This window comes from Patagioenas fasciata, chromosome 5 (assembly GCF_037038585.1).
Source record: "Patagioenas fasciata isolate bPatFas1 chromosome 5, bPatFas1.hap1, whole genome shotgun sequence".
Lineage (NCBI taxonomy): Eukaryota > Metazoa > Chordata > Aves > Columbiformes > Columbidae > Patagioenas > Patagioenas fasciata.
The window spans coordinates 62,006,360-62,032,831 of NC_092524.1; the positions used below are offsets into that span (position 1 = coordinate 62,006,360).

At 41.7% G+C, this 26,472-nt stretch overlaps 1 protein-coding gene across 5 annotated transcripts in view; it reads right to left on the reverse strand.

Moving 5' to 3' along the window:
• AKT1 (AKT serine/threonine kinase 1) overlaps window positions 1-26,472 on the reverse strand; it is a 74,420-nt gene that overhangs the window by 23,847 nt on the left and 24,101 nt on the right. For 4 of the 5 annotated variants that reach the window (XM_065838003.2, XM_065838002.2, XM_071809711.1 and 1 more), the window contains 5 exons: window positions 11,735-11,863; window positions 5,089-5,200; window positions 2,152-2,299; window positions 249-380; window positions 18-83 (listed from right to left, as the gene is read on the reverse strand). In XM_065838003.2, the coding sequence (XP_065694075.1) occupies window positions 18-83; window positions 249-380; window positions 2,152-2,299; window positions 5,089-5,200; window positions 11,735-11,863 (587 nt within the window). Of the gene's footprint in view, window positions 1-17; window positions 84-248; window positions 381-2,151; window positions 2,300-5,088; window positions 5,201-11,734; window positions 11,864-14,476; window positions 14,592-26,472 lie in introns of those variants that run through there. The other variant, XM_071809712.1, reaches the window with a different exon arrangement.

Here is a 26,472-nt window from a genome sequence, read left to right on the forward strand (position 1 = left end):
GACGGAGAAACACTTACTGTTAAGAATGGATGCCGTGAGTTCTGTAAAACACGGTTTTCTGTCAGCGTGTGCGCCACTTCATCCTGAAACATAAGCAGAAGGAATCAGCAAAGTGATTCCCCAGCTCAGGGGTCTGTTTCAAACACTAATAGAGCAATCATTTACAAGTAGTCAGAAAGCCCCTGGTATGACCTTTCCAAAGGCTGTGTCAAGGGTGAACCACATTCCCAAGTTTCCCATCTACTCACCTTTGCTACAATAACTTCCTTCTTCAGAATTTTCATAGCATAATATCGTCCGGTTGCTTTTTCTTTAACTAAAATAACCTTTCCAAAAGTGCCTTTTCCCAGTAGTTTAAGGTATTCAAACTCATTCATGGTCTGTTAATGATACAGATAAGCAAGAACTGAAGTACATGGACAAACAACAAGTACATCATTCTTAGACTAGAATTTGTCATTCACATGACAATACATGGCATATGTTGCATATGTCTTTTTTAAATCCTTTTGCTTAGTAGAATTCAGGAGCAGAAATTATTCTTCCATAAAAATGAATATCAGTGCACTCCCAAAGTCCAAACTATTTAGGGAAAACCATAAACTTTCAATTAACAGAACACTTTTGCACAACTCAACATTCAACTGCGCCAATACCACTCAACGTAGTACTATTAAATCCATAGACATTGTGAACACATCACTAAAAGGCACACGTTGCTCTGCTTCCAGGGATTAAACCCACACCTTCACTCTGATGCTCCCCTCCTCTCTGGGAACCAGCTTTCTTGTGCTTCATTGAACAGCACCAAAGCCCACAGCCAAAACGACTGCCTCACAGATTGGCCATTTGCTCTTATTTGTTTTGCCATTAGGAAAAATGCTGGAGAAAATCAGAATCTGATGCAAGCTGAGGATTGCTGCTCTACTGTCGCCAATATGGCAATCGTAAGACTTAGGCAGCCAAAGGCTACTGCAGCCTCAGGTCGGGAAAAATTTTAAGAAGCTCCCAACAGCAAACTGCCTCCACATTCTTGTCTAGAGCTGGCCGAGGAGAGTTCCTGTTAATTGTGCCATACAGTTGATGCCAGAACCCCAATAATCATTTCGGTTATCCTCACTAACATGCCCAGAGAAAGAGAGTCACTGTCTCAGAAGACGGTGTGTTATTTGAACAGCAAGGTGGTTCTTGCATTTCTGTGAAGAGCTGCTCAGGGAGAGCGGTACCTGTTCAGGCAAGGACACAGAAGGCTCAGGGCAGCTATAATTCAGTGACATGTAAATAGCCACCCACATCAGTCTAAAACCCTGACATGAAACAAAGCTGGCACACATACTTAGTGATGACACTGGTGGATGGCTTTCTTTAAAATCTTTATCAGTTTTCCCCAAACTGAAATAAACTTATGAAAGTAAGTGGGGATGACAATGGTGAGGTAAGGACACAATATGCCTTGGTACAACCTGCAGACAGAGCAATCACATGGGAGAAGTTTCTATCAATTCTTTCTTACAGGAGCAGGTGGGAATGCTTTGGACAATGGAAACCCAAATAGGGGGTAGAAAGAAGTGAAGGAAGGTTGAAGATAGATACCTAAAAGGGTTCTAGAGAGCAAAGATCTCCTCTGGCACATACTCTCTTCATGGAAGGCCACTGCTGAGCTGGTCCTGTATATTCAGACAATGCTGTGCCTGATAAAAACCCAAGCTCTAGGAACACTATGGGCAGACACTGGAATAGATGCCTGGGAGTCCACCTAAACCCTTAATCCAGAGCAATTAAATCCACTGGACTGAACTCAAGTCCTGCAAATCTGTTGGAACATCTTTGCACCAGTTTGCAAAGAGTTTACACAGCCACAAGGCCCAGCAGGCTCTACGATTTCAGGCTGTGTACCACAGATAAACAGGCAAACCAAATCCAGACCTGAGCTGGCCTTGAAAGCCATCCAGTAAGGACACCTGAACTCAGAACTCTGCTGGACTCAGACAGGCTGTGCCTGGTACCTGCTCAGCTAAGGCAATTGTTCCCTCCAGAAGCTGCATCTACAACCGTGTCATTGTTACGGTAACAGATGTGTCTTGATGGCTATTTCTTGTCTACATTCAAGAAGGCCTAAAAAATATTGTTATTTCTGCTGTGCTCACTTACCACTTTGTGTTTTGGCTTTGTCATAGAAACTTCCATTTCTTCTGCACCTGAATTATCACTGGGAGAGCCAGATCTAAAATCCATCATCTCCTCCTCTTGTTTCTTGAGGCTGTCTGCTACTGTTTGGATGGCTTTCGTCCATTCTTCCCTGTCAAAATATAAGCAAAGATGTTTGTTACTTGTGACTTTAGATTACCGTCTGCCATGGCAGGAGTCACCAAGGAATACAGAGCAACTAATGCTCTCTGATGAAACAATACAACATACAATGAATCATGCGCACTTTCGAGCACTGTAAAAACACATTTTTAAGAGCACTTTTAACATACATCTTTATTAATCATACTAGAAACAAGACACAACTGAAGTCCTCCCAGTCCGAATACAATACGAGGTTTTCAGAAAACAGAATTTCTAATAGGTATTCAGTCAGCAGCTCAAGATATGACCTGGTGATACAGAGATTTACATTAAAAAAAAAGTCTTGCCAAAATCCAAATCCAAATGGCTCCCATGCAGCACAAAACAATTAAACTCAGCTTCTCCATTCCTATGGTGCACTGAAACACATATATGCAACTGCTGGGGGCACTATGCCACCTCTTCGCACACATATCCCAAATTTTAATGGCATGGGGTGTTCCAGGAGAAGGTTATTAAAGCCCAGGATATTTAGATTATTCCCATGCTGTAAAGATGATGACAGAAGTACAGCAATTCCCGCATAAATTTTAGCAGAATGTCAGCAAAAGCAGTGACATTTTATCTTAGGCACAGGTCTTGGTTACGGTAAAGTTTCCAGAGCTGTTTCAGCAACGGGTGCTCTGAATTCTGACCCCTTCAACTCTGATGGAGACCTCTTCCACTCCAGTGTCCTTTGGGAAATTTCACACCTTTGGAAACTACTGAAGTGAAAGTTCTTGGCCTTCACTTCATTTCACTGCACATTTATTGAACATAAAGCATAGAACTCCTAAGGGCTTGCAGGGTTTTGGGATAGGCTTTACGGCATACAGGGGCTGAAGACATGTTCAGTGGACTATGTGAATTTACCATGTTTTACTGTGTTTTGTATCTGTACATAATGGGACGTAGTGATTTAGTTGGTATTTGTTGGACACTGGCTAACTCTTCTCCCAAGGACATCTCAGGTAAAATACTTTGCTACCACAGCAGGAACGGGAGCCAATGCTGAACAACTCCATACATAATCAGCAGTGAAGCCATCCTATCCTAATCAATGTCAATGCTATGAAATTATACAGTGAAACACTAGGCTATAAAAAAATCATATCTGAACATGCAAATTTCAGACTGTGATGGGTGGAAGAGGCAAATCATTCCACAGATGCAGCAAAGTCCAGTGGGAAAAGTAGCCAGTACAAGATTCTAATAACAACTGCATCAATTACACATAAGTTCTTTCCTGCCCTGTCCATTTTTTATTTTGGATTTTGTCTGTGCACTATCCAGCCATGTCTGGAGCAGCAAGGTAATGCTGAACATTCTTTCTCCCTATGCTCCCAGCAGAAAGCTCTTCATTCACCATCACAAACACATTCCTTTATTTACTAGTTATTTTTCATGTTCAGAACTCTTACCAAAATATTTTTTTCTTCTGCATTTATATCTCTCCATCTCTCTGAAAAAACAAATGTTGCTACTAAAGGCACAGAGAAAGCTAAAGGCATATCTACCTTCACATCTCTTTCAAGGTTTGTTACCGACTTGGTTTAGATCTCAGCCCTCCTGAAGTTAATGTCCTTGATTTCTGGGAGACCAGAAAACCCTCAGCTTTTATGTCTCAAGCGTACACAACAGAGGTGACTAACACCCCGAGTCCTGAAGTGTCACAAAGCTGATTTAGTTGACAAGGAGGGAACAAAACAAGACTAAACACAATCTTCCCCCAAGTGGAAACTGTTATTCAGTCCCTTTGAGGTCACTGACCACAAAGTTACTACAAGAAACAAGGACCAGTTTATTGTTGTTTGCTTTTAATTCGATTTCATCTTCTTCTGATTATTGTAATAGAATCAAAAGCAATAAACAGCAATCTTTAAATCAGTGTATGCAAAGCCTACAAAATAAAAAAAAAAAATAAACAAAGAATATTAGGTAGAATTTGCTGATCTATAAAGGAAATGTGTGCCAGTATCATATCTAGGGAGGACACAGGTTTTAAAATACCTCCTCCCGTAGGGCAATGGTATTGGAAAAATTTAAGTTCAGTTCCTGAAGAGCAAGTAAATATTTAAATACCCTGTAGTTGTAGAATGGCTGTGCTGGAAAACTCCTTTCCCAGGAGGTAAGAGATCAATTCTCCAATGCTGAGCGCACAGGATGCACGCTCTTAGCTTTGTTTCCTAACAGCTGAAACAGAAACCTGCACCTGCAGCAGATAACTATCACCTTTATTATCTAATTTGCATAAACCATTAGCAATCAGAAATGATGCAACTAACTTTTTTCCTTTAAAAACAAGGGGTTTAAAAAGACTTTAAAAGGTCAGTATTTTGATAAAACCCAACTTTGCCTGAATCTCTGTTTCACTTGTGCTCATCCTTCCAGAAACTCCCGGGTCAGAAACCCTTCATTTCACACACCACAAGATTTCCAGTGAGAAATTAACCCTGAATTTCCCCAAATAACTACCTGTGTGCTAGTACACACCTGCACCTGTCCCTTTCAGATACTCAACCTAGCAACATTTCATTTACAAATACCAGAAATACAAAATTCACTCTCCGAAACACCCTTTATGGTACTTTTTATACTGGAACACGCATTGAGGCGCTCAAAAATTATTTGTTGCTTTTCAGTCTAGATGTACATCATCTGATAAATAAGAGCTCCAGCAAAGGACTCGCTATTAATGCTGAACACTTGCATCTGCTTTTGCAAGTAGTTTATGTATTAAATATGAATGAAACATACCGCTCCTCTGGAGTCTCCACATGAAATGTTCTTTCAATTACTGTGGTCCACTGGAGGCATCTAATGATAAATGTGTTTGGTTTAGGTCGTTCTGTCTTCATCAGCTGGCACTCTACCACAATGAAGGAAGAGAGAGTCATGGTGCATAAGCAGGTTTAAATAATCATTTGTCTTTATTCTTATCTAGCAAACTGTTGTGATTAATCAGCCATAGAAATCTCTGTAAGTACTTCTTTAGGAGACTTGAGACAATTTACTGTATTGATGAAACCAATAAATAGCTTGGGAGATAGTCATCTAAGTAGCACCGAAATCAAATTCTGCTTAGAAAGGCTCTGCATTTGGTCTGCCCAGAGCAGTAAGTAGAAATGTGGTGTGATGACACTGAAGCTGTTCAGACACAGGTCCAACACTCCAAAGGTCACCCAGAGCAGAGGACACGGACACAGTCAGCTGATAATGCAGCAATTCCACCCGCTGAAACTAAAGCCAAGCCCCCACATTCCCTCCCTTCGACTCTCCCGACATAAAACCCTGTCCCAGGCTTTCAAGGTGCTGCTAGAGGGAGTGTTTGGCCATTTTGCAGCGACGTGACAAAGATTACACTCAGCATTTCCAGTCCTCAAACACTAGAGGGAACATCAAACTGGAGAGGCACCCCCAGAACAGACCCTGTTCAAAACGCCCTCGGGACAGCTGCGGCGCAGACAGACAGCTGGACAGACAGCCAACCGCTTCCATCACTGCCTGTACTTAAGCACAACCTAAAAAGGCTACAGAACAGCTACATGCAAAAACACCACTTCATAAAAATGCTCTCTCTCGACCTGAGCATTATTTTATTTTATTTACTTTTTTTTAAACCACATTTTATGCTTCATGGGGTGTCACGAATGTTTAACCTTCAAATATGGGCCTGAAACAGGCACCTGATTAAGGGTACACCAGCTATACTAAAAAAGAGAATCTGAAAAACAAAAGAAAAAGAAAAACAAAATCAATGAAATAACAGCAGAAACCAAACCACCACATTTTTCAGATTTATTTTAGTAGAAACTCTAATACTAATTAAACAGCTCCTGTTAAAAGAAAGTCAAATTAAGGAAAACAAGTGAGCAGGGGAGGTGAGTAAAAGAGAGAGATCAGTTTGGTTTTTTCTTACATTCAACTCTCTTTCTTGCAGTTAATGAAACCACAAGCTCGCTATTATTTAGTCTTCTGATTCTAAATCAACTTCCAAGTAAATAAAAAGGTCCTATGAAGACAGGGACAAACTTCAGGTTACCACTAGGGCTATGAACATCCTCCACCATCAGCAACACGAAAGCAAAGGACAGAATCCAGCCAGAAAAACACTGCATGTTACTAAGGCTACACTGGTATCGTCAGGGTAATTTTATTATTGTGAGAATTTAGAACGCTCAGTTTTAAATTCAAGCTCTTAATTAGTATCAAGATAAAATATTTACCGTCAGTGGTTTTGGGTGCCGTATTTTTGGCAATATATTTCATGCCTCATTTGCTACTGAAATTATAAGCCTTTCAATGAGTAACTTTGCATTTTTCATGACAAGAAAATCTAATTTTTCTTTAATAGCACGTTGAGGTTATACTGCATCCTACTAAAGTACCGCAATTAGATAAAAGAAAGTTTATTAATGAGTCATGAAAAGGTTTTAGTGTGATAAACGGTACTTCTTCATTCACCAAGATTAAAGAACTTCCACACGGCGAGGCAGACGTGCCTGCAAAGCGCTGTATTGAGCCCTCCTGCTACCTCTGTCCTCTTTTGCAGAATGGCAGGTAAGGCTGAACACAAATGCACAAGCTGGCACAGCCCAGTAAGGCCAGTTCTGATAAACTGAGCTCACGAGATCCCACCATTCCTGCTCCCAGATCATCCACCTTAGCTTATTGTTTGGTTTTTGTTGGTTTGTTTGGTTGGTTTGTTTTGTCTCCCGTTTTTGTCTGCCTACGCTGGTCAGATGAAGGCTGGGGTTGCCCTCTATGCACAATGCAGCCCTAAGATACTGAGTTTGGCTCAAGACTCAAAGAACAATCTCAGGCTATTTGTACTCTCGTGCAAATCCAGAACCTCTCCGTTACTTATCCAGAAGTGCAACAAGATCAAGAAACACACTGAGAGGTTTCGCTTACTTTTTTAAAACAGCCTTTAAATTCACATTTAGTGCCTCAGATTACATATTCTGAAGTAGCAGCACAGATACTAAACTAGCCATGAACTCTAAACTTTAACCATTTAATTTCAGTGTAATAAACCATACAAGGCATTTTCTGTCATAGAAGGGGACCAATTAAACATCACTAGTTTTCCCCTAAATCAGCACTGTCCATTGATATTTGTTGAGCTTGCTGATCCAGCAATCTTTAAGGCATACAGCAAGATGAATAATAGAGATTTGTCAGTTAATAACCACTATAATTCAAGTATGTCACATAGAAGTGTTTTGTTTAGTGAACAATATGCTATCTAATTACCCTGCTCAATCATAACAGCACATATCGAGAAATACAGAAGGCTTTATTTTTAAATTGCTTTACCATAGTGCTGTACCACATAGGTTTCCGAAAGTTTGACGCTACCACTTTGTTCTTCCCATATACAACAATGACATGGATTTTATCAACAAAATGATGAAGCAGTAGTTGTTTTTTTCTTCTTACTTTTAAAATTAACTCTCTGGTCTTTACTGTGGTTGGCAAGCTAGAAAAGCACCAAACTTGCCTTCTGTGATCATGTACTGGAACATGCACCACTACAGCAGAGCACGGATACAGATGCTGTATAATCTGTCTGATTCATGGCATGTTTGGGGGTTCTGCTATAAAAACATCGACGTTTCAAATACAGACTGAGGGTCACTCACCCGCTTTGAAGACAGTTTTTCCTGTCAAACAGGCCAATGTAAGTATTCCCCATTTGCAACAAAGTAAGTGCTATAAACAGCAGCTTGTTAAAAATGATTTAAATTGCTCTAAAGAACCTCTTGATTCTTTCCTGGCTTTGGTCTTTTAAAGTAAGTAGGACAGAGAAATTGTTCCTAACAGGAATAGACACCAAGGCATTGAAATGTAAATTACCATTTTGTATTTGAAAGACACTTAGTATTATCCCAGTGACTTTCTAAAATGTCACAATATTTGCTTCCCCAGCACTTAAACTAAAAGGCAGATTACTTGCAATGAAAAGTGTCGAACTCTGCTCCCTATATAATGACATCACACTTAGAACGATAAGGTCAAGGAAGAATCCTTCCCATTCCTGCTTTGGTTTCTTTAAGGAAAGGGATAGGGTGAAAAAAATAAAAGAAAGAAAAAGATAAATCAGGCAAGAATGATAAATAAATAAAACTCTGGAAAGGCAAACAGGAATATTACGTTGAAGTGCTAGTTTTCTGCCAGCACCACCAGACAGATTCACCCCTAAACAGCTCAGCCTGGCAAAAACAAGAGCTGGGAGTCTTGAGGTACAGACCTGGACCAAGGTGGCCCCAGGTAACAGCACACAAAAAGTCTGTCCACTCATCTGGCCATGCTGTGCCTGCTGATAAATGCTTGACTACAGAAGCAAAAGAGCACTCGTACTGTGCCGCAATTATGTTTTCAGATGTACAACAAAACCACCTTTTTGATAGTCAGAGAAATAATCCCTTCTTTCTAGCAGGAACGGCCTCTCCCTCCATGTGGTTTTTCACAACATACTGCTCTTCTCTTCTCAGCTATATGGTTTTAAAGGCTTATAACCTAATAGGCAGACATACATGATAATCCGAGATTACAATCAGTATGAAGGCTACTTATCTCGCAGATTTACAACATAGGCTCTATTGCTTATTTATCTGCAGGATCCCTGGAGCAGAGCTATTTAGGTACAGGCTTTTTCATTCCTTCTATCTTACTAGTGGTGAACTACAGAACATGAATGTAAATACGACTCAAAAATCACAGTGAAATGCTCAGGCACTACCTTTCAGAAATTTTGCTTTGTTTTTTAAATAAATCACCAGCAGGTAACTTCCAAGGAAACAAACTCCTTAAACATATAATTAAATTACAAACATAGATATATGGCTATTTTAACTGGAAAATTAGGTGGAGAAAAAGGTACTTTAAAGAACAAGTGAGCCTCTCTTTAGCCATGTGGGGGACTCTAAACAAGTTTCCAAAGATATATGATCAAAACCCTCACAGACTGAAAGGAAAAGGCTAGTGTAGGAGGAAGAAGAAACGGCCAAGCACATGGAAAGCACACTATACATTCATTGCTAATACTTCCTTCATACCTGTTAAAGGAAAAGGCAAATCATCATTAGATGTTTTCTTCTTTTACTGTTTTCTCCTGAACTGAGTATTTCCTACCTCTCAAGAGCTTGCAAAATCACTTAAGATGAGTTTTACAATACAAGCAAGAAGAATGCCCTAGTCATGAAAAAACCCCTTTTACTTATGAAGATAAAAAAACCTACATTATCTTACAGGAGAAGAGGGTAAAGACTTTAATCCGAAACATGGGACCACTTCCAAAGAACAGACCAACAAGAGACAGCCTGCCATCTCATTAAAACAAAAAAATATAGTTCACTAATTAGCAAAAAAAGTCAGGGCTACCATGGGCTCTTAAAAAAAAAAAAAAGGGATGAATTTTTACAAAACATTCAAGCTAAATTGCCCCCTTGCAGTGGCAGGAGGCTTCTGCAGGCTCCACAGCCAGCTCCAGTTCACTCACACCAACTGGAGAAGTGAACCCAAACCAAAGTACCAAGCAAGCAGGTTCACAGGGAAAACTTGTGGTGCAAAACACATCCAAACGACACAAGTGTGGAGCGTACCCAGAAGGGAACCGCACATCAGGGGCTGGCAGCACTGTGTGCCAGTGCCTACACGAGAAATTAAATCCTGGTGGGGCAACCGCAGCTTCAGTGAGCCCAAAACCACAATAGTGACTTCTAGCAAGGAACCCTCCCAGTCATCATCGAGGCGTCCCCGACCTGCCACAGCTCTAGCAGGCAAGAACCACTGCTAGAAGCATCCTTCCACCCACCACCCTGCCTGCAATCCCTCTTACAGTAGCTACACCTTGCTCTATAGGCACGTGTCAGCTCTTTCTCGACAATGCTCCAACACCATGGTAACAAACTTGTTTAGCTGTAAATGCCAAGACTGACGGGCTCAATCTGCCAAAAAATGCACCATGTTCCTCTTATGAAAACTGATTTAAATTAACCCTTTTTGAAGGCAACTTGGACAAAGAGAAGGCAATGAACACATCTTTTTTTACTCTTTAGCACTGAGCTGCAGTAAATAATCATTGTAAGTAATGCGGTTAGCGGCAACAGGATGGAAGTGTCCTGCAAAAAGTGCATTTGTTAAAAGCTTCTGGCTACCAACCAAGTACTGAATTAATTTATAAGTTAATGGCTTTCTGCTGCTTTTCTTTACTTTCTTGATCCACATGGAGATACCAGTCTAAAGAGGAAAGTACTGTGTCATTACTGTAATGAAAACACTACAACAATTCTCTCTCTAAAAAGACACAAAAAAGCCCAAAGGACTCTTGGCACCTTGCACAGAGGCACCAGGCAACACAACGACCATTATTTATTCACATCATCAGTCAGAACAGGTATATGTTGCTACCAGCAGAAAAAAAAAAGAACATTTGTATTAATTCCTAGTGCTGCCTGGGCCTCTTCTGGGCCCAGAGTGTCTCAAAATAAATCCATCTGCTTAAAGGTCAACTACAAATATGATCCCCATATATTTCAGGTGACCCTATAACTAAGAAAGAAAGCCCCTACCCTTCTCTCTGCAGAACTTCACTTCCACTAGTCACCAGGAACACAAACAGATCACTGTTAATAACAGGTGCCACAATGATCTATTTTTCAGTGGTGGAATGAGAAGCAGGCAGATCGTGAGACAGAAAAGATTAAGAACAGGAGAAAAAAATTAGAAGTATACAGAAAAAAATTAAAAACATGAGCAAGACATTATCTTCAGATTCTTCTACTGCATCCTGTGTCGCAGCACCTGAGCGAAGTTGGAAATGTTTGCATAGGACAGAGAGCAGAGGTTAGGAAATGTTATTATTTCCAAACCTTTCTGTTGGGTCTAAAAGAATATGGGTTTGTGTTCAAAATTAAGAAAAACTGAGTGCATTTCACTAAAACTGGTGCTCACTCTGCATTCCCCTATGCTAACAATCAAATAACTTTGACCTGTGTCAATGCCACTTGAATTCAGATCTGGTGACAGAACAGATGCTGAAATGCTTCGGCTGTGCCTACCTGCCAAGTCCTGAGACACGTGCCTGGGTTAAGTTTCACTTTAAAGCAACTTGCTGAATAACAGATATACAAAATATTAACTAATAAACTCACTTCATTCTATAACCGGAAATGATAAAATAGTAGAAAACCGCAAAAAAAAGCAGAGTATCAAACCTCCACATCACAGCCATTCCTGGAAAACACAGGGGGGTTTTATCATCTCAGACAAACACACTTATTGTTTAGACACATCACTCTGGGCAGACTGGGATGTTACTGATGAAGTTTACTGGTGTTATGACTCCAATAAGACACCAATCCCCAAACCGGATGAGGGAGCAAGTGAAAGCACTTACGAGCTACTGAGAAGTTATTTAACGGTGATTCCCGCTGGTCGACATCCTGCGGTCGTTCCTTGTAGCCAATGAATGTGCCATCGTTCTTTAAAAGAAAATACCGTGGCCTCCATGTTTTTATGTATTCTCCTGGAAAAAGATGGGCAAAGGGAAAGATCATCAGAAAACACCCAAAAATACTGACTCACTGTCTTTTTTTTTTCATATTGAAACTATATGTCATCCTGACATAGCAGCAGTTTTAAGAACATTCAGTTCATTCTGTTACAAACAATGGAAAAATATAGGCACTAAGTCAGATATCGCTAGTGATGTTAACCATAAAAATGGGACTTCATAAAAGGTAAACAGCTATGTTTTGTTCTTCCATCGACTCCGATTTCCATTCAAATTCTGAAACATCTGCCTTAAACGCATTTTAAATTTTAAAAAAATCAGAGCAGATGTCCTATGTATTATTTTTGCTATTGTCATTTTTCATACTGACAAGTGGAGAAATTTTTTTCATTTACATTTTGCAGCGCAAGTATTTTAAACAACAATGGGTAATTTACTAATTAGTCAACTGCTTTATCAAACCAACAGTCACTTTTAGAACATAAGAAGATCATTCTCTGCTTAAGTTACATAACATCACTCACTCCTCTCACAACATCTCAAGCGTGAAACACAAGATGATATATCACAATACGAAGGGGAAAACACTGGATGATGCATAACCACCACAAAGAAGAAAACAAACATCTATTCTGAAAGATATTTCAACTTTATCAGAGAAAACATCCCCTGCTCACACTGTGCTACTGCTCATCTGAGTAACTTGCACAGATAGTAGTCAATTGACCAGGCTATAGTCACATTCAAAATCTCCAGTAGCATAATAATGAAAGAGTAAATTAAAAACCTCAGTTATTTACTGGATTTACTCAGGTTTCAGGGAAGGAAGTCAGGGGTTCCACCTGCAGTTCCTCTGGGTGTCTTTGTCAATATGCCTCAGTTTCCCCCTTTGCCCACTGTCCATGTTGTCATCTTCTCAGGCAGACTATCCAGAACCTCAGAGCTTTACATGGTCTCAAGCTGGCTCTCTAGGTCCTACAAGGTCCTGCAGTAATGTTTCTATTGGGCTAAATCACAAAAGCCTCACTCCAAGTGCCATTCAGATCAAGGTAACAGCCACACTTTTTGAACTTCGCTCACCCCAACAACAACTGATTTAAAAGAAAAAAAATTAAAAAGAAGTGGTCGCTACAAAGCACCCACGGCTGGGCAACAGCTACACCCTCCTCCCTCCAGTATCATTTCTCATTTGTCTGCTCAGCATCAGAGAGAGGAGGAGGGTGCAGACTAGGAACCAAACTGCTTTCACTCTGTCACAGCAGGATCACGCCCGCCCACCCCACGATGCTGCCCCGGCAGCGGCTGGTACCCAGTGCCCACGGTGTCATCTGCTGGTGAGCTCTTCGAACCAGAAGCAGTGGGAAGAAAAGGCTCCCAGACTCACTGGCTCTGGCAACCTTCTGCTGCTCTCCTGTTCTCCCAGGCTCTGCTCACACCCTCTTTTGCTGCTGCTTGGCTTTCCTCTGCCTACAATTTCTCTCCCAGCGATGTGCACCCTGCCCCAGGAACTCCCCTGCAGCTGCTTTGCCTCCTTGTTCTCCCCACAGACCTCCTCTCCATCTGCAGTGCATTTTCAACCTGCTTCAGGCACCAGCTGTGTCATTTCTTCTCCATTTAGGCTCACACTTTTCTCTCCTGCACACAAAAACACAGGCAACCCATGGCCCACGCTGTGCAGCCATGGGTATGCGCACCCCTGGCTGCTGCTTTCACCTGTTAAGCCCTCGTCAGGCTTTTAATTTTCTTATCTAAAGCAAAAAACTAAGAGTTAATGAGTCAGAGGGGAGAGTCACACAGAACTAACTTCCCAATAGCAGTCACGTCTGCAGAAAACATCCACTTGCACTGATGAAACAGGGCAAGAAAGACGAAAAGGAATGAGCACAAACCCTCTCGGTCTTTCTTTTAGAGAAGATTGTTACAGCTGCATTATACCAACGCATAAAGGGCTTACAAAAATGTCATCGTTGTTTTAGGAATTTCAGAAAAACTCACCTATAGCTGTCATGGCTTAACATTTATAAGCAAGGCAGTAAATGTAGAAGATCTTGTTGCCATTGCCTTTTTAAATCTGACCTTAATTAAAAGCTGAAAACTTTCTGGGATGAGTAGGAGATTATGAAGCCTTTCACATTTAAATTATCAGTCCAACTCAGCCCAGATTGGTGAGATCACTCCAATTTCACTTCTGTTACACCACAGATGTGACTACAGGGACAAGAAGATCCACGGCGGCTCAGCCCAGCTCTTGCCTAGAGGTTTGCCAGATGAGCATGTCAGGAGGCAGCTGCCCAGACTACCACGATTTTGGAACACGCTGTTACATACCTGATCGTTGGCGTTTTCTTTTTTTGCATAAAGCAGACCTAGGAGACCTAGGAACCAACTCATCTCCAGCTTGGATGGGATGAAGAGGGGCAAAACAGTTTCCATTTCCCTTACTCCCTAATCTATGCTATGCATCTTCTCCATTGGTATTTACAGAGGAGACATTATTTTTTGCAGAATGTGAAATTATTAGCTGGTTATTTTCAGCGAAGTATGCTTAATTTCACATAAAATTACACTGTACTGTCACAAGAGACCCCTTCTCTTAGATTACATGCTTGTGTTTGGCTCTCATACCTTCTTACAGCTTGATTCCACTGATCCTTTTCTCTGTTAGAAACACATCATCTAAAAGGATTAATCACATAGTCTTTAAAATGGTGTATTCCATACATATATAGCATCCTCCTCCACATTCATTCTTTCTTCACTCTTTCTGTGTGAAAAAATCGAGGATTTCATTATTGCCAGGCATTTTGCAAGGACCACCTTACTTGGACCTTCCCTTATCCATGGCTTTAGCTGGTTCTGGTTTCTAATCCACCTTTTTAACTTGTAAATAAGGAACATGATTTAAAACTTCTTTTTTCACATGCCTGGAGTTCAATGAATCCTCTAATATGGCAAGCATACATATTATTGATTATTGCTCTTGCCAAGGACAGTATGAGGCACACTGAAGCATCTGCGGTATAAATTTTATTATATAACACACTGAGGTTGTACTTCTGCATCTTGCGACAAAGTGGCAACACATCACCTGGTGTACGACTTCCCAAACAGATCACCTGTAAACATCATTTTACATTCAAGCCTGAGCAAACTATTGTTCCTCTAGAGTGGTTCTGAAACACAGATTCACCAACAGTCATCAAGAAAATGTACAAAGTGCATATTCTTAGGAAAGAGGTTGATATTTTTATGATTAGCTAGAACACTACAAACTTCGTACAGCCTAGGACCACATTGATCACGACAGTAAATCCAAGTATATTAGGCAGGGCAGGAGTTTGTCAATACAGACAAAAAATAATTATGTGGAACCACCTGGACAAAGCTGACTGAAGAACATTAGCACCTTTTCCTTCCTCTGATATACTCAGTAAGCTGTCATGCCTGAAGAGTGAACTGAGGTCTTTCAATTTTTGCCCTGTGTTTTTTGTTCCTGTTGCGGTTTTGTTTTTAAGAATCGTAAGCACGAAGTTACTTGAAGTCACTAATATTAGTAGTTACGTGGTCACACAAGAAGAATTCTACCGAGTACAGTAAATACGAGCATGTGTGGCAAATTCTATCAGACAACACTGCAAAAAAAAAAAAAAAAAAAAAAGAAAAAGAAAATAATAATGGTCTACCATGGAAAAGTGAACAATTTACAAAGCAAAACATTTTTTCCTCTGTGATTCATTGCTTGTGTAATGCCCTGGCAGAGCCTTCTTTGTTTTCAGTAACAGAATGCTAACACTGCAGAGACAGGAAAGCAAAAGCATGGGTTATAAATCCTACATATAAAATCCTGGAACCAAACAAACTCCTCTGTAGCTTGCGAGCTTTATTATTTAAAATCTTTATGTACCATTCAGTTTACTCCAAGCGATTTCCAAATTGCAAAGATTCCCAAACTGTATATATCTGGAAATACACACAAAGATTGTTATAGACCAATTTCCCTTTATTGCCTCGTGCCTGCCCCCACACACTGCACATTAAAACACTTAACACACACTTAGAATGTAAATCCATCTCTTGCCAGAAAAGCTTTTTCACAGTAACATGTACTGCAAAGCACGCTCACGCCTGAATATTTCAGAAAAAGTTAAACACAAAACTCTTTTGGTTCATGAAAAGTTAATTCTACTGAAGATTTACAATAATGCAGGGTTAGGTTATTTTCCTCTCCTCCCCACAACAGTATCTCACCGAATCTGGAGCTGTCTACCACTGATAGAGTGTCTAACATCAGAAACAGCTGCCACTCCCTGGGAAGCTCACGGGGTAAGTGGAGAATAATGAGCAGCAAGCACTAGCAGAACAAAAGAAAATCCATCTTTATTTACCAACTGCTGCATGCTTGTTGCTGCATCAAGCTCATTCAAAGCCAACACCACACCCTTTAATTCAGAACAGACTATATTTAAGAAGCCTCTGCTTTTTTTTGTTTTTAATCAACTCATGCATACCAATGGTTTGCAAAAAAAAATCATTAGGTTAACCAAGTCAGCATCCAATGATACCCTTGATGTTTACAAAAGCACTGGACCAACTATTAACTTCCTTATGCCCCAAAGTAACCAGAACAAGCCCAGAAGCACCAACTGAAAACAAAGTCTCAGTTATATTAAATGCACTCAACTGGCTACCACAAACCTATGGATAACTAACGTATTAAACTTTCTGCTACGAGCATCAGCAGTAGCACCATTAATTACAAGCAAGGTTAACACACAAAATATTAGAGCTTTTGGGTTATGCAAGCCCTCGCTACGTTCCCACCCGCTCTGAAGATGTACGACATTCCTCGGTTGTACCACCCTGAACTGTCCGAGGGAAACACGAAAGTTATGCCAGTCACAGCCCTAACGCGCCTCCGGTCAAAGGCGGAATGTCTCGTTTCTGAGACTCCAATGGCTGCGAGAAGTGGTCTGCAACCCGGCGGGCTAAGAAGGTTTCAGCAAAACAGATGCCAGAAAGATGCAAAGCTTTCGGGAGCTGCCATCTCGTGTGGGCTGAAGAGCGGGACGAGGCTTCGCAGTTAGTTTCTGCTGCTTGAGTAAATAGGATATGTGTCCACTCACTTCAAACCCAGCTGAAATCAAAACAGATTTGGAAAAAGAAAGCAGGGCTTGAAAACACACCTTTGCATTTCTAAAGCACCCGGAAGCAAGCCCTTTCCAAAAGCAAGGAGCTAATTCTGGATCTTAACAACTTGACACCAAACAATTAAACAAGCCTAGGGTGACCCAAATGAAAACTCTCAGTTCAAATATGTACTTTCTTTTAAAAAAAAAATAGCTGCACAGACACCCACCAGGCTGGTGCAGTACTCTTCCCTTCCCTCAACAAACTGTCAAAACAAGATATTTAAACACAGTGCCAGGTTTTCAGTAGCTTGGGGAAAGCAAAAAGAAAGGAGAGGAAAAAAAAGAGGCTATGCTAATGTCTTTCCCAACACTCTTGCAGAGAGCACAGGACCTCTGGTTTGTCTGTCTATTGAGAGGCGCAGCAAAGGGGCCGGTTCTTTGATGATTTTTTTCTTTTTGGCCCCTCTCTGGATGCCTCCCCGGCCGCCCCGTACAGCTGCAGAGCCGCCGCTTGTGCCCTGAATCTCAATGAGGCGGCCAGGGCTGCCGTCAGGGCCGTTCCCCGGCGGGGAGGGCAGCTGGCGGCCTGCGCCAGGCCAACGCTGCTCCGCTCGCAGCCCCGCTCCTCCGTACCCGTCATGGCCCTAACATGGGGTCCCCACGGTCGCAATGGGCTAATTCGGGGCACGGTAAATCCGCTCCCCGCTTTATTCTCGCCGGGGCAGCTGGACGGGCACGCAGTGCGCCGGCAGCCCGCATGGCCGTGACTGACGGGACTGCCAACAGGTTAAGAAGAAATGCCTCCTCCTCCTCCAGCCTGGCTCCAGCTTTTCTAAACCTACTGTCGTTTCTCACGCTCACACAAAGCTGCAATACAGGGCACCTGCTTCATTATCATATCTTGGGGGAATTTGGGGAGGGAGGGGAGGAAGAGGAGCGCTGGGGCAAAGGGGGATGGCGGAGCGGTCTGGCCTTTGAGTGACAAAGGGAGCCCCGTGAGGCCAACTCCTGGTCACCTGGCAGCCCACATCTGCAAATCAACCTCAGAAAGCAACAAACAGCCCTGGCTTAGCACTTCCCACAAAGCTCTATGGGCGCCCTGTGTAGAAAAATATGTGTATTGGAAGTTACCTCTCTCTTTAGTTACACAACAGCAGGGATGGGCAACACCCAAGGCAGGCGAGGAATGGATGCTCTGATTCACAAAGCTGGGCCAGGGGAGAGATCAGACGATGGAGAAAGACAAACAGATTCCCACCCAAATACTGTCCATGCAGGGGATGGACAACCACCACATCTTCCAACTCCATCTCTGTCAAAGGTTTGAGATCACCAGTCAACACCACCACTACAGAAGATGACACCTCTGTATTTTTCAGCACTGCATCTCAACTGTATGGTTATGTAAAACTGAAACACGGAGGCTTTTTTCTTTTTTTTTGCTGAATTTCGCTTTAGAAGGTCAAAAATGTCGCCATATTGCTTACAGCAATCAATTTAAGCAATACCAGATACTCCCAAAGGAGCAAAATAGAATTAATCAGCATGTAAAAAACTCCTTACTCCTACCTTTGGCACAGCTTAGTCAGGCTAGTCCTAACCTACAGCTGTCTCCAGTGGGAGAAGATGTAAATGAAGTTTCATTAAAAACAGCAGTTTTAAGTATAGCTACGTAAATCGCAGGAAAGTATAAACCAATTTCTTAAGCTACACTGAAAACAATCTCAGAGTGAATTGCATCTCCACTACCTCATGGTGGGAGCAAAAGGACTGAAAACTACCACAAGGTGTCCAACACAATTAGAGAAGTCTTTTCTGTAACATGCTCACAAGCAGCTACAGCATCTTAAAATAATAAAACATTCCTGTTACAGAAAGTGCCATCACGTATTCCTCTGCTTTTGACGGGTGCCCAGCTCTCTCTCGTTTTCATAAATAAATAAAAATGACAGAGAAGGTGTCAGGTCCACTGAACTGAATTATGCAGGTTTGGAACAATTCTTTCTCCTCAAGTAATTTTTATCTTGACACTATGATGGAAAATAGCACAAGCAGCAAACAAGGCACTTAAGCTAATAAGCCTCTGCAACTCTTCAAGTATGTTCCCTTAAAGGAAGGAGGTACCTACAACTGTTCCTCAAGCTCGATCTGAAGTTAATACAATCAGTATTTCTGCAAATCAGGCTCTTAAATACACTACATGTATTTATGCAAAGGGTGTGACTCCAAAGATTTTATGATCTCTACTAAAAATACAAAGACAAAAAAACAAAAACAAAAAACAAACACGCCACACCTCGTGTATTTGAACAAGGAAGGACTTTTCTAGACATCATCCAAAAGCTGATTTAATTACTTTACCTCTTAGCATAAGCATCCTTAGCCATGACTCCTGCACTTATCTGAACACATGCCTTATTTGAATATGACATACCCGGTTTTGTTCTTCTGTAAATCCTGTCTAGAGACTGACAGTGTAAGAGGGGACAAAGCAAAGAAAAACACACAAACCCAAGCTCCTACACAGATTAAACAAAGTAAGTCTGAAAGCACAGTTTTAGCTTGTATTCCTAGAGCTGCTTATACATAGGGGATGCACACAAAAAGCACCATTAGTTGAATAAAAATTGATTCTATGCCCCTTCCCCCATTCTCTGTCCCATTAAAAAAAGGCTCAGGCGAAAGTGATACTGATGCATTTATTTGCTTTGCGAACATTAAACCTGAAGAGCAGTCAGCAGAGGCTCCCTGCTGAAATCCTGAAGTTGGTGAAGCTGAGCGGGGAGCTGGTAACTTGGGGGGTGTATATGGGGAAAAGCGAGAGCAGGGGAGGGAAAAAGCAGGAGGCAGCCGCGCAGAAAACATCCACGGCAAGGACTCGTGAGTCCCTGGCTCGCTCTTCCAGGCTCCCATTGCTGGATCATTGTGTCATTCACAAAGCAAATCAAAACCGTGGGGAATTGTAAAGAAACGGTGAGAAAAAGGCTAAGGGACATTAGGGGAGATTTATGGAAACAGCAGCTTTTCTAAAACAGATGATATGGACCAACTTCAGAGGCGGTTTGAAACCGAGAAAAAGCTCTATTTGTAAAAACTAAGCTGCAGAACACGGACTTTTATAAATAAGCAATTTATGGAGGGTAAGAACTTAACACATTGTATTGTTATCCTTTAGCTTCTGGCTTTTGGTCCTAATTTTCAACATAAATACGCAGAGTTGTTTCAGGCCACTTACAATAAAAGCTCTACCAGTAATTGTGTGACCATGCTGTGCATCAGGAAATTTCTTAGAAGTGGCAAGAAAAAAAAATTCAATGCAGAATTTTAAACATGTTTATACAAACAGCTCCTGGGTAAATACTTCATAGAAAGATGCACAGGAGACAAGTTAAGCAAATAGTTCAATGGCAAAAATGAGAAGCAACATAAAAAAAAGGGGGTGAGCTGCTTATCTGGCTGGGCTTAATTTGGATTTCCCTTCTTCATTTCGTCACTAGTAAGTCTACAAAACCGTAGACAAGCACACTGAGACCATGTTAATTCTAATAAAGCATTTCATTTATCTTGAGCCATTTAATGGCCATCAATGGAAAAATTACAAGCACTTCCCAGAAAGCAAGTTCTAATATTTGTTATCATGGCAACCTCCTGGTTACGCCTCCAAATTTAGTATTCCACAGATAACTTTCACTGAGTCACCACCCCAAACTCAGCAACGAAAAGTCTCCTCCAGATAACAGGAGGGCCTGCCTCAGTTCGTAGGAATTTTGCAAAGTAACTTAATTGCATACTGAGAGTTTATTAAAGCAACTTCACCACTGGGTAAATGAGAGAGCAAACAGCCACCGGAGCTCTGGTGCTAAGCTTAGCAGAGTAACACAGGCGTAGGAAACTTTGCCAAGGATTTTTGTGCCTTGGACTGAGGTGTGTCAACACCGTAAAGCAGACAGAGCACAATCCACGCTGCTGCCTCGACGTGGTCGCGAGCTCAGCCAGACACACTTTCGTCACCTTAAACACTACTAAAATCAATTCACTTCTTACAATAAGCACTAAAAATATTGAGTCTCAATAAAATCAAACAAGAAAATTCCTGCTGGATTTCAGCGGTACCACAATTTAGACCTGTAATATTGAAATAGATTTATGTACTACTAAAAACAAATACATATAATCACAACTATTATTTTTTTAACCCCAAAGTCATCTATTACAGTAAGCTTATCATATGTATCCCTAACAGCTTCAAGCTCCAGGAGAGATGCATTCCAGTGAGTCACATGAAAATGTTTCTTATACTAGGAGGAACAAAATAAAAACCTACCTGAAAGACTCATCTACCTTGACATTGTTGCTGTTGCAACATGAAAATTAAGTCACACTATCTTGGTACCTTAAAGCCGTTTTTAAAAAAGCATCAAAAATTAAAGGGATACACCACACAGAAACAAAAAGCAGATGCGCATGGGAAGGTGGAAACTTAAATTAGACTTTCCAGCCCGCAGTGCTCTGCATTGTTCTGGGAACACAAGGCAAAAATTCCAATCTCCTGTTTTAAAATTGCTCCTGTTCCCAAGAGAAAACCAAACATCACCTCCCTACCCCCAAGCCAGCCCTAAACTCACACCAGTTTCCATGGGTATCAAACCTGGCACTTGCCCCACTGGATTTTCAGAGGTCAGGGACTGCTGCATCAGTCCCACCTCTCCTCTGCACCTGATTTTCTACACACCTCACCATGCACATCCCCTTTAACACCTTGAACCCCATCCCATAACTGAGCACAGTCCACGCTCTGTAGCTCATCTTCCCACACCTCCTAATGTGCCCACAAAGAACAGAAGCAAAATGAACACTAAAACACATCCCCCCCTTATATAGCCAGGTTATCGCTACCCTTCAGGTCTGTAGAACTTGCAACAACTACAGCAACCATCCACAAGAGTTAGATTCACATACTTTTAAGCATGAGAACACGAGAAAGCCATAATATAGCTTTAAACTGAACGTGTTTTGGTTTGCTTATATATATCAAAAAAATAAAAAAAGGAAATAATCTACAATTCACCGGGGGTTACGTTACTGAAGAAGGTCATCTGGGGCCACATTCGTGCCTCAGGGACTCTGCAAAGGAAGGTACATGCACACATACAGAAAACCCTGCATGCAAACCCTGCTTTATTGTTCCATGCTTAGCACATACTCTGGTTACCGTAGTTTCTCTCACTGGTCCCTGACCTGATGCTGTCGGCTCAGGCGGCAGCTGCTGGGGGCTTCTCCGCCACCACAGGGTCAAGTCAAGCAAAGCCACTCTGAAAACCGAGAGGGGAGCAGAAGATGGGGCAGGGTCACACACACACACAGAAGCATCATGTCCAGGGGCAGAGTGCGGTAGAGATGAGCCAAGTAATGGCTGCCACAATTCTGGCTGGAGTCTGCTGCATCAGAGAGGAGGATGCTGACAAGGGGACAAAGCCAGGCTGTCGCCAGCACTGGGTCTCTGCTGGGCAGGTGCTGGGGGAGGCAGCACCTGATCCCCACCCCAGGCCATACCAGCTGTGCCTGTGCCACCGGTCCTGGTTCTGTCCCAGCTGCAATGGGGACAGCTGGAAGGACAAGTTGTGTGCAGCCCATGGGCAGAGAGCATTGCTCCTCATTCAGGACCTTGTTCTTGAAACATGGCCAAATCCGACCAAGATAACAGCAAAGCTACATCCTTTAAATATACACATACACGTATGTACGTTAAACAGAGCCAACACAGAGCCAGGGCACGAGCACACACCATCGCCACCCTGACCCTCTCCTTCCCAGGCAGAGCCAACGCTCACAGCGAATTCTTCCAAAGGTCAGGCTGGCCACCAAGCCTCAGCCCAACCTCTGCTCTGGAGAAGCTATGAAGTTTAGAGTATTCCCAAATTAATGCTGTCTTGCATTTATCTCCCCCTATCCATCCATATTGTGAGAAAATCATTCTAACACCAGAACTACAGTTTCAATATCAAGCTAAGAGACAAAAAACAAGTTTCCTAAAAGCAGCCACTGCTCACTCGCAGTGGCTAATCTGTAATTTTAATTTATCCACAGCACACCAAATGAATCTCTGCAGCGGGAAGACCTTCTTGCAAATGATGGTTTTCTAAACAAAGCCACACTTGGACACAGAAATTGAAACGTACAGGTAATATCCCCTCCTCTATAAACAAAACAAAAACCCCACAAACAAACAACAAAGCACTAACATGGAAATTACTATCCTGATATTTTATTTCATGATAAAACTGCAGTTCAACTACAAAAGTAACTAAGCACAAGTCCACTAGTGAGTTACCATCATTACTTTGAAAATATGCTTTTCTAGCTTTTCCACATACTTTTCCTTCTTTCACCAGAGAATCCAAATTTCCTAGTTTAATCATCTTCTCTTTTACAAAAGAAAGGGGAGCCTTTCTAAGCAATGAAGACATTTAATTATTTAATCACAGGGGCAATACCAGATTAAAATGGATTAGAAAAATTAATCCAAACTAAATGTCACCATCATGATAAAGTTTCCCAATGAACCTTAAATCAACAGGCTCCCAATTTCAGGCATAAAATCTGATTGAAACTGCTCTTGCTTTGCAAAACTATTGCTATCCCCTAACCCCCTTATTAAAAATGCAGTCCAAAATGCTATTTCCATAAAGAAATGTGTCCGATATTGACAGTAGTTCTGTGAAAAATTTTTGATGGCCTGCAGGGATTCTTGTACTTAACCCAAAGGTAAAATCTACAGTAATTTATCATACAAATATCAGCTGCTCTGCAGATCAGGGCTCCCGTTCCACGCTTAGTTGGAATTTCTACAAAAGGGGGGCAAAGTGGGTTCTAATTAAATACCTTCATTTGCAGTCCTCAGTTCTTTGCACTGTATTCATGATAGCACACAGGATGGAGAGAAAGGTAGTTACAACATTCTATATACTTTGTATTTCATCAAATATGCTTCCCTTTTTTAATCTTTAAAAAGGAAATTATAAACAGTAAGCTGCAAAAAGGCAGATGATAAAAGAGCAAAGACAGACAGGGGTAGGGGAAATAAAAATAGTAATAAAAAAGGTTTTCAGCATTACAAACATCGAAGCCTTTTAAAAATGTGAGATCCAGCTGTATATCCCCCCTTTCTTTGTACAGAAGTTTAATAAACATTTTCTCCGAGCTACCAATTTTGAGAAAATCGCTGGATAAACACTTGTGTTAAGCCAGTTACATGGCTCGGTGCCAAATGTAATGCCAAACTTCCCAGTTGCAAAACGAGCTGTTTTTACACACCAAAGTAACCACGCAGCAGGCCTGCCGAGCCTGAAGACAGCTGACAGAGATGACTGTTGCTGTCCCCCCATTGCACCGACATCCATCCAAATACCAACATCTGCTGTGCTACAATTTACTTTTTACACAACATTTAGCAAAACAGTGCCTCTGACTGCAACATCATTAAGGAAGTAACAACAAATAAATCGCCAAGTCCCATCAGACAATTGTAAAATTAAAGCGTAGTTTGTCTTGCATACGTTGAGCTTTAGACTTCAGAAATAATAAGCATTAGAATCTGTTTTGTTTTATTAAACGCACAAGACAAAATTCTGTAAACCATGAGAAGCGTAATCCATCATTACAGTGAAAATTACAGTTTCGGGGATGTTAACGAGTCGATAGGCAGCGCAGCAGATGCCTGTGAGGTGGCCTGGCCTGCCCGGTGCGATCTTGGCAACCCAGACCACTCACAGGATCACACTGCGCCTGCAAGCATAAGAAATGCACTCACAATCTGGGGCCTGCTTTTTTCCAACACTTCTTACTTGTGAAGTCAGGAATTACTGCTCCTGAAAACTACAAGTGCCCTTCACTTTAAAAGCAGGACAGAGGATGGGGGCCAAGGCAATTGGATGCCACCGCAGAGAAGTGAGGTAGCAGGGTAGCGAGTCCTGTTACAAATTCATAGCCTGGGGGTTCAAACAGAGATTTAGGCTCCTAAGCCAGGTTTGGTTAGCCATGCCACTATGCTGCCCAACACATGTCACGTCTCAGAAGTTCCTATGTGATCTGGTGTCCTCCAGTCAGTTGTCCTCCGTGCCTGTGTCACCCAGGTGCTGCAGGTCAAAATGGGGCAGCACCGTCACCCTGCCATGGGGCTTGGGCACTCACGGGGACACTGGCAAAAGAGGAGGGAGAAAGGAGAATTTTAATCTTTAAAATTGTCACTGGTTTTCAAAACCAACTTTTTCTTCCTCCAGTCTTGCAGTAATTCTACGAATGCAAAGTAAAAGAAAAACTCTCATTTTCTTTTGAAAAACAGATAGTGAATGAAAAATTTCATCAAAGAACAACTTGAATTCTGTCAGGCATCAATTACAGAGTATTCCCTCAATCTCTCTGTTCCTCATCACCACCTTTAACACAACCTAAAAATGGCTGAAGTTACAAAAAAATATTTTTTTGGGTGAGAACAAACACTCCCCCTACACATCCAGACAATGTGTCTGTCAGGAACAACAACATACCCAACACTCAGCTCAAGATACAAGAACTCGGCAGGCTTAAAGCAGTTTCACCAAAACAATAGTTTCCCTCAAATCCCGATCAGCTTAATAGTGAAAGACAATAATATTTCAGATAACGTAGGCAGCAAATATTTTGGTAAGTTCAGTGGACATTCTTTATCCAATTCGCAGCTAAGAACAGTCAACATCCACAGCTAGATTAACAAAAGTGCTTAACTAATTTGGTGCTTAATTCATGCTAAAGCCAAGGGGTCAGGTGTTTAAACATTTCTGGGGGGTTTTGGCTAGTGTTGATGACTGTGTATCTGTGCCCATTGTGGGATGCAGGAGAAGCCATGCAAAGCACAGCCTATGCGCAGATCCTCTCCCGAGCAGGGATTGAGAGGACAGTCTCCTCTGTGCTACCTGCTACACATTTGCACAACCGGAGTCAAGGTCCACCGGAAACTTATCTGAAGAGCTGCTCCTGCGCAAACATCAGGTTCAGCCTCTGAGTTCAGAACTGAAACACTATTTGTTTGTCCATTTATCCCCTGGCACGGTTGGCTTTTTGTCAGACAGATGTATGCCACATGCAAGTCATTTCCCAACCCCTCTGCTCCACCTCCCTCCATGCACTCTGCACACACTCTGACCCCTCAGCAAATGTTCCAAGAGGAAGTGTTTCTGACAGTTTGCATACTCGTCACAACAATTTTATTGCAGGGTATAAATGTCTTCTCCTGCCCCTCAACCCTACTTGTAAGGAAACAAAGCAAAACAAACAAAAAATCCACCACTTTTCAAACAACTGAACGCCCTAAACCCAGTGTCAGGAAAGGGAAGGGGAGGGAAGCAGTGGAAAGGACAGAGAGGATGGATTACACTGAAGTTATTTTTGTCCTGTTCAAGTGGATGGGCAGTGACAACTAAATATAGAATTTATCAAAGCAGGTGAACAAGGAAG